The sequence below is a fragment of the Blastocystis sp. subtype 4 genome (assembly GCF_000743755.1).
Source record: "Blastocystis sp. subtype 4 strain WR1 chromosome Unknown seqid_0362, whole genome shotgun sequence".
Lineage (NCBI taxonomy): Eukaryota > Bigyra > Opalinata > Blastocystidae > Blastocystis > Blastocystis sp. subtype 4.
This window is the reverse complement of record NW_014569185.1, coordinates 1-8925: the sequence shown is the minus strand read 5'-3', so window position 1 is coordinate 8925 and position 8925 is coordinate 1. Positions and strand designations below refer to the sequence as shown.

General features: G+C 40.0%; 3 protein-coding genes across 3 annotated transcripts; 1 reads left to right on the top strand and 2 right to left on the bottom strand.

Annotated features, from left to right (window-relative positions):
* Window positions 1–1059: 1059 nt before the first annotated feature.
* On the bottom strand, window positions 1060–2671 carry JH06_4431 (putative helicase; the record flags this gene model as incomplete). Its single annotated transcript, XM_014669967.1, is given in 7 exon segments — window positions 1060–1181; window positions 1212–1353; window positions 1451–1831; window positions 1861–2115; window positions 2134–2289; window positions 2318–2611; window positions 2642–2671. The coding sequence occupies 7 exon segments, from the start codon at window positions 2669–2671 to the stop codon at window positions 1060–1062; spliced, it is 1380 nt and encodes a 459-aa protein (XP_014525453.1).
* A 2657-nt stretch (window positions 2672–5328) lies between these two features.
* Window positions 5329–8220, top strand: JH06_4430 (water dikinase; the record flags this gene model as incomplete). The annotated part of the gene is made up of 9 exons (XM_014669966.1): window positions 5329–5519; window positions 5552–6136; window positions 6167–6447; window positions 6478–6800; window positions 6848–6898; window positions 6934–7008; window positions 7064–7174; window positions 7205–8080; window positions 8119–8220. The coding sequence occupies 9 exons, from the start codon at window positions 5329–5331 to the stop codon at window positions 8218–8220; spliced, it is 2595 nt and encodes an 864-aa protein (XP_014525452.1).
* An 81-nt stretch (window positions 8221–8301) lies between these two features.
* Window positions 8302–8919, bottom strand: JH06_4429 (hypothetical protein; the record flags this gene model as incomplete). The annotated part of the gene is made up of 1 exon (XM_014669965.1): window positions 8302–8919. The coding sequence occupies one exon, from the start codon at window positions 8917–8919 to the stop codon at window positions 8302–8304; it is 618 nt and encodes a 205-aa protein (XP_014525451.1).
* Window positions 8920–8925: the final 6 nt, after the last annotated feature.

Below are 8925 nucleotides of genomic sequence, written 5' to 3'. Positions count from 1 at the left end.
TACTAGTTGTATTGAATCTTTGATTATTGCTGATGATTTCAATCCTGATATATCATCATTGATATTGAACAATTCATTGATATCATTGAAACGAATTGACATTGGAAATGATTGTTTGAATAAAGTGAATCGATTTGTGAGATGGATTGAATGAATTGGAGACTTTGGTTATTGGAAATATGAGTTTCTTTCTCGATGAGAACAACAGAATTGGAAGCTCATGTGTGATAATGAATTGTGATCAATTGAGTGAAATTCACTTTGGATACTATTCATTCTTTTGGTATGAATCATTAGAATTGAAGAATCTTCCTTCATTAATATCCATTCAATTGGATTATCATGCATTCTGTAGTTGTCATTCAATGGCGTTTGAGAGTATGAAGGATTGAATGAATGATGAATGAGATCTGATTCGACTTCAGTCCATCACTCTTGAAGCATTGGCTCTATGTGGTGATCATAATTCAGTTGAATGAATTGATGAAGAGTATGAATGATAATGATGATTGATCGATCAGATCTCCCTTCTATCTACATTTAATGGAGTTGATTATAATATCATTAACATTAGCAAAGTGCAATTGGAGAGTGATGATTGATGATTGAATTTGAATTAGACATTCCATCACTCCTGAAGATGGAATTCAGTTATGCAAGGAAGCATTTTATGAAGTGATAGAATTGAATAGTTGAATTGATAATGATTGAGACGCTGATTCTCTTGATCGATTCATTCAATGTAGAAATGATAATTGTCATTAACATAGTGTTGTCAACCAGTTATCGTTGTTGTGTTTGTCATCATTAGTAACAACTAGTTGGGGTTATAGTAATATCGAAGAGTAAGAGTAGTATTAATCTTCTCTACAACACTCCTTGTTGTCAAATCAATATCATGTTGAGGTTGTTTCTTAACTATGAATGGGCTATCTAACTAGTGAGTTACCTTTATTAGTCATAAGACATAACAAATGAGTACGAACGACTAGGAACTTAATCCTTGACTAATGAATAAACGTAATAGACAAGAAACAAACCAATAAATGAATAAAAGCACTAAGAATGACCGAAAGATTGTGATGTTGAATCCTTTCGTTTTCGTTTGGAATCATGTTCTTCCTTGGATTCGCCCTTACGCTTTTTCCTTTCCTTCTCACTTTGTTCCTTTTCCAATTGCTCTAAATCTCAACATACTCATCCACATCTACCAATTCTCTTCATCTCAGCAGAATAATCACCATCATCCTGGAACTCACGTAATTGGGCTTCAGTGATCCGTACTTGATTGAGTGAAATGATGGAGCTAAAGAGACCAACAAACTCATGTTCAGGAATAATCGCATTCCGTTGCTTTGCATCAGCTATCAAATTCCTATCAATCATATCTCTATTGCATTGGTTACTCCCAATGTCTATTAATCTTCAGATAATCTGGATTTCCAACAACCCATAATGCCTGCTTAGCTCGCGTTAAAGCAACGTTAAGTCTTCGCAAATTGGACAGAAAACCCAGACTCTGTAAATGTTGGGATCCCCTTACATTGGATCGAACACATGAGAGAATGATGATATCCGATTCGCCTCCCTGGAATGAATCGACCGAACTGATTTTAATGAACTTCTTCTCTGCATCGAACTTCTGCTTCCGAATCACTTCATCAACTTCCTTGCGGATTCTGTGAACTTGAGCCACATACGGAGCAATCACACCAATCGAATAGTCAGCTTTAGATGGAGGAAGCGAAGTGAAGAGATGATTGATAATTGATCCAATAGTCAACGCTTCCTTTTCATTTAGATAACTGTTACGTTGCTTTTCACACTCTCCCTATCCTTCATTCACCTCTCTACTCTTACTTCAACTTGAATAAAAGCATATGGAGGAATATTGCTATCTGAGAACAGGAAGCGGAAATAAGGAAGTAAAACCCGTTTGCTGTTAATCAGCATTCCTCCATACACATAATTATTTGGCCACAGACAGATACCAGGACTCATTCGATATTGAACATGAAGAGAAAGCTTGGGAAAACCGTTGTGTTCGAGACGCTCAAATAGTGATATACCATATCCCATTCGATCAATTACTGGATTCTGAATAGTTGCTGCTAACTGATGACTATCTCCTACCAAAACAAGTAATGATGGCTTAACCACAAGAGGAATAAGACATTGAGGTTCAGTGCATTGTGTGGCCTCATCCACGATAACAACAGGAACTTGTGTACCTTGATTCAAAAAGGATGTTACCTGAGTATTTGCTGACGTCACCAAGGTAGATACGATCTGCTTATTATGTTATCACTATCCTTACAACACGAGCCTTCATCAAGATCTCTTGCTCGAAATGTTTCCTCAGATATCCATCACTCTCAGTCGTAGTATGAGTTGCTCGATATGTCTCAATTCGATGATCAACCATACTATCGAGTTCATATCCTTGTAAGTACTGTCGATCAGCTCGTTCTTTATCATGTGTATCTCCACCCACTCGACCTAAACGAATCACTGTTGGGTGATCATGTGAAGAGGGAAGGACAAGAATAAGTTTCTCCAACAATGTATCCACAGCTGCATTTGAAGGAGCAGTTATGAGCACACGAACATACTAAGGTTCAATCATTCAATCATCTCTTACTCCATTTGTTGATAAGAGTGTCTGAACCATGGATATGATAGTAGTAGTCTTTCCTGTACCTGGAGGTCCTTCAATTAGGACAGTACCAGATAACCCTGGTCGTGTTAGAGCTGTAACAACATGCATTTGATAAGAGTTCAACTGACGTGATAGCGCAAGAAATAAGGACTAATTAATGAAATCTTAAAAGAGATAGAACTTGTGGAATATGCGAATGATTAGTAATATTGAGTTTGGCTTGAGTATCATGATATTTCTGTACTAATGTAACTCCCCAACTATCCAATCGATGTTGCTGACGAATAAAAGTTAGTGTAGTGAATTCTCTAATGATAATCATAATAATCACTAAACAACCGTAAAAATGAAGTAAAAGGAGTTAATGAATACAAATGAATATTGGATCCTAGCTTACAAGCCTTGCGTGCACTTCGATTACAATGCATATTAACAATCCAGCAATCTCGATTAGCATCATAAACTTCACCAGCTTCGCTATTCATCAGTGAACAATTGCACACTCCATAAGCAAACCATGAAGTCTTTGAAACATTACGAAGATCTGTGATTGATAGTAGAACAATTGATTCATTCCACTTATAAGGAGTACCAACAGGATGATCAATCATAACATGAATATAGTCTCCACCTTTTTCACCAATAGCCGTAATGCGTCCTTGAATATGATTATGACTATGTTTGTTCTTGAGTACTTCATCAACCCTTCCAGCATCATGAAGAATAGAAGGATTATAAATTTCAAAGAGAGTATGCGTATCACTGATAACAGAGTATGATAGTTCTTCTAATATACAGAACATCATAGCATCAATATAAGCATTAAGACTATAGATGAATGATCATTCAAGGGAATACTCTACATAAGTTGAATGAATTTCGATATGCTGACTATTTTGAAATGAATATGTGGATTGAACTGGATGATGACAGATATAGTCAACAAGAAAAGCTTTCGGATTCTTCATTTGTTTGGATTGTTTCTCTCTTCGATATTGCATTGGTTGAAGGTCTATTGTGGCTTCTTTAGCCTTTGCTTGGACGTTCGAAACAATCTCCTTATTTTTCTGTAAGAGAGATAAGAAGGATGAAACTGCCGCTGATTTTACTTCACGTTCTCCTTCACGACAAACTTCAACTTCACTAAGATCCGAACTCTCATCCATTTGACTTAATTGTGAGATGATAATGGAGTTATCGACATGATGTGCTTGGGATGAATGTGGACTGGAATCACTCTCCGACTCGGAAGAGACATGAACTGGTTGATCAGAGACACGGTCCAGATTAAAAAGAGGGAGACCTGAGGGTCCTTTGACATGACCAGTGGCTTGAGCTGTGAGAAGGACCTCCTCGTCAATATTAAGAGAAGCAGGTGGATGATAGGGAGGAGAAGGAACTTCTTCCGCTTCAAAGAGAGAGCTGTCAGTATCTTCATTCATGCTCTCTGCCTCAGGAAGGGGTTCACAGTTGGTTAAAGGAATGAGAGGTGGTTCCGAGGCCTGTTTCTCATCAGTATGTGACTGTTCTTCTTCCTCTTCAGTGAGAGAGGATTCGATGTTTTCCTGCTGTTCTGTTTCCATGTTCTTCTGCTTCTCTATTTCTGCTCCCATCTCGATCACTTTGGATTTTTCTTCGATCCGTTGTACTTCATCTTCCTTTAGAGGTGGGTCTGTCATGGGAACTTGCCTCATCTCTTGTTGCTCTTCCTCCTTTTTCTTGTCCTCGTCAAGTTGTCTCTCATCTTCTCTATTCTTTGTATTCAGCTCTTCAACAGCCTGTTTTACGTCAACTCGTTCCTCCACAATCGACTTCATTTCAACTTCCTTTTCAATGGTTGGCTCTTCATCAGCAATTAGCTTCTCCTCCACTGGTTTCTTCTCAATATCATCAATGTCATTCTCCAAAAGCTCAAAAATATCATTAGAATGACGCATAAGAGGAGAGAGCATCGCATCAACAGAACGAATACTCGAAATAGGGATATGGAGCGATATAGCCGGAGTAAATACAAAAGGCTGAACCGGTATAGGATTAGGTATACATGCAACTGGAGGGGGCATAGGAGAAGGACGAGGTAATGGGTTTCCTACTGGCCGAGGCATGAAAAATTCATTGATTGCCCTTCGCGGGTGCGAAGGTGAGGATGAAGGGTAATTCACAGGTCTTTCTGAAGAATGCCTATCTAAGAATAAGAATGACTTGTCTAGAATTAGCATACTTGATGAGCTATTCATAGTTGCTAGAAAGAACACGAATTAGGAAGAATAATAGAATCTATAGAGAGTTAGAATCAACTACTGATGACTATAAAAAGATAATAATCCAAATCAGAAAAGAAGCGCAATGAGGATCATACCTTGAATGAAGTATTGTGATTTAAATTGATACCTACCTCACTAGTAAAACAAGTCCAAAATACAAAAACAAAGAAGCGAACAATTGATGAAAAGATTGTAATATGAATTGGTATATCAAATCTAGTATTACATTGGATTCAAGTGAGATTGTGAACGGAAACAATAAACGAGATCAAGTCTCATGATCATCGTAAAGTGATAAAACTCTCTCAGTTGCCTTTTATTGGTCCATACAATCCTATTCATCAACGAAATAGAAAACAATTGAAGGTGGAAAGGTGGAAACTGATCTCATTTCGTCATTTTATCATGTTTACAAAGGTATCTACGTGTCTTGCCGCTTCTTCTGCGCAATTCTCTCGCTTCTTTTCTAAGAGCCTGTGCGGTAAGGCCGCTGCGCTCCAAATCTTTGATGCTGGTCTAAAGCGTGCTGATCCCTATACAGCTGTTTACAACTATCTCAAAGAGAGTAAAGATTCCATTGACGGCATTCCTGTGGGGTAAGAGTTGTTTGGAGTTGCTGAAAGAGTAGCCAGTCGAAGTCTGTTGTGATTGTTGGAGGAGGAAAGGCCTCCGTGCGAATGGCTGAGGCTGCTGAAGATTTCTTTGGTGATCGTATTCATTCCGGCCATGTCGTTACCAAGTACAAGCATGCTGCTGGTAACCATCTGAAACGTATCGGTGTAACGGAAGCCGCTCATCCTGTTCCTGATAAGAATAGTGTTGCTGGTTCGATGACTCTCTTCGACACACTGAAGAAGAAACCTGCCGATAGTGTGGTTATTACTCTGATTAGTGGTGGAGGTAGTGCTCTGTTGAGCGCTCCTGCTCCTAATGTGACTCTGGATGATATCCGTCAGACTACAAATGTGCTTCTTGCATGCGGAGCTACCATCCACGAGATAAACAGTATTCGTAAACATCTTTCCATTATTAAGGGAGGACATTTAGCAGAAGCAGCTTATCCTAATCCTTGTTATTCACTTATTCTTTCTGATGTGATGGGTGATGATCTTTCTACTATTGCTTCTGGCCCAACTCATTTCGATCACACCTCCTTCAAAGACTGTAAAGCCATTATTGACAAGTATGGCATCTGGAATAAGCTCTCTGAAGGGTGAGTATTTGGAACTTAAATGACAAATAGTGTGCAGAAGCAGATTCAGGGAGGTGTTGATGGTACAGTGAAGGAAACTCCCAAGGAGAACAGTCCTGTATTTACGAAGTGTGTATACACACTTGTGGGTAACAATGATCAGTCCTTGGATGTATCGGCTCAGAAAGCGAAGGAGCTGGGTTACAACCCCGTGGTGATGTACAGTGGCCTGGAAGGCGAGGCGACGGAGATGGCTTCGAAGCTGATTCAGATGGCTCGTGACATTAAGAATGGAAAGGGAAGTGTGAAGACTCCTGCTGCAATCATTGCTGGTAATAATAGAGAGGGAGAGTGATGAGTAGGTGGAGAGACCACGGTGAAACTGGAAGGGAAGATTGGAATGGGTGGACGCAATCAGGAGATGGCTCTGGCTGCTGCAATTGAATTGAATGGAGAGAAGGGAATCACGTTCCTCTCTGGTGGTACGGATGGAACAGATGGTCCTTGTGATGCTGCTGGAGGTGTTGTGGATGGAGAATCGTACCAGAAGGGAAAGAAGCTGGGACTCGAGGCTAGAGACTTCCTGAAGGGTCATGATGCATACAACTTCCTCAAGCATCTGGAGGGAGAGCATATTGTGACTGGTCCTACTGGTACAAATGTGATGGATATTGCAGTTGTCTTGGTTGAATTGGTTGTTTCTTTGAATTCACAATTTCCTGCATATTTTAGTATTGCATTCGTGGTTCGCTTCTCTTAACATTTCTTCTCATGTTTATTGATGTAGGTGGCTCCTGTAGATAGACTTGACATTTTAGAGAAGAAGCTATGGTCTGTGGGACCCCAGAGACCATGGTTTACCTGAGGACTTTTACCTCACCAATTACACTAGAGTACGTCGCTTTGATCTTGGTTTGATTTCTGTAGTTTAAAGGATGAGGTTGTAAGGTTCCCCAAGCCAAATTGTTGGAATACTTAAAAGGCGTGGGAACCAGTATTAAAGACAATGAAACACCTGGTTTGGATTGTGCTGTTGTGAAAACGAAATTTCCTGGAATTGTAAGGTTGGTATTCTCGGTTGAGGTGTAGTACAATATCTCAACAACCGACTTTTTCTATCCTTCGATTGATGATCCCTATGTTCAAGGCAAGATTGCTGCTTGCAATGTTCTCTCTGATATGTATGCTATGGGAGTGGTGGACATTGATACAATGTTGATGATTCTCGGAGTATCAGTCGACATGGAGCCAAATGCCATGGATTATGTGACTCGAGAGTTGATTCGTGGTTTCAATGACCAAGCTCGTGTAGCTGTGACCAATGTAACCGGAGGTCAGACGGTTCGAAACCCTTGGCCTATGATTGGTGGCGTTGCTTGTTCGATGTGTCGCGAGGATGTGGACTTCATTCGTCCAGTACATGGTCAGGTGGGTGATGTACTGGTCTTGACGAAGCCATTAGGCACGCAGCTAGCGGTGAACATGTTTGAGTGGATGCGAACAGCTGCCAAGTATGACCGTGTGAAAGATATCATCACAGTGGATGAGATTGTGAGTGGTTACAAGATGGCAATGTGTTCAATGTCTTATCTCAATCTTGATGCATCCAAATTGATGTGGAAGTATCATGCTCATGGTTGCACAGATGTTACTGGTTTTGGCATGTTAGGTCATTCTGATAATCTGGCAAAGGAACAAGAGAACGAAGTCGATCTGGTAATTCACACGCTCCCAATTATTAAGGGAATGATTAAGGTCGAGAGGCATCTCCATGACAATTGGAAGTTGTTCTATGGTCGTTCGGCAGAGACGTCAGGAGGATTGCTAATTATGATGACGCCAGAAGATGCAGCGAAGTATATCGAGGAGTATAAGCAAGTCAGTGGTCATGATGCCTGGATCGTAGGAGAAGTCGTCGAGGGAACACGGAAAGGACGGGTAGTCGAGAATCCCACTCTCATCGAGGTAGAGGAGTGGTAAGTATCAGTATGTGTATGTATTAGTTGTTGCGTGGTCGTGATCCAACACACGATTCACAAAACATGTATTATATGATGCTGTTAGCAATAAACCTGGTGCTAATGGTTGAACTTACATTATACTAATCAATCTCATATTGAAATTGTTTGTTACACAAACAAATAATCACGATCTCGTAGAAACTACGATCTTCACACTAGATTCAATTAACAAGGTTCAGTATCGTTGTTAGGATAAGGACCAGGAGGAGCATAGCTAGTCAATGTATCACCCATCTCCCAACTCCAAGTGAAACGACACTGCTTAGTATCCTTCTCATCACTCATATCATAATACCAGTAGTTGTCAGCATTCGTAGTAGAACACATCGTAGGATATGTAACAGTTACCTGCATAGCACGAATACTCACTCCAGTCTCAGTTCGATCACAAGCACCTCTCAAGGCAGCATCGAATCCATCATTGAACTCGTTGTAAGTATTACTGTTGAAGTTCATCTGAGTCAGCTTAGGGAAATTCTCCTTATCAGTACACATTGTATGAAGATTAGCAACAATGTTTGCAATTGTAGCATTAACATCTGTTGTAGTCTCATGAGCAGCAGCCTTGTGACCAGTCACTTGGAAGAATTCAAGGTTCTTGAAGTATCCCTTATCACGATTATCAACCATCCACTGAATCACAGTGTTCAATCCTTCCATCTGGAAAGTACCATCTCCAAATACAACTCTAGAAGGACGAGTGAATTCAGAAAGAGAAATGAGAGGAATAGCAAGAGTAGCATCAACATATCTCACAATCTTGTAATCAGAATAGAAGTACATATCAAT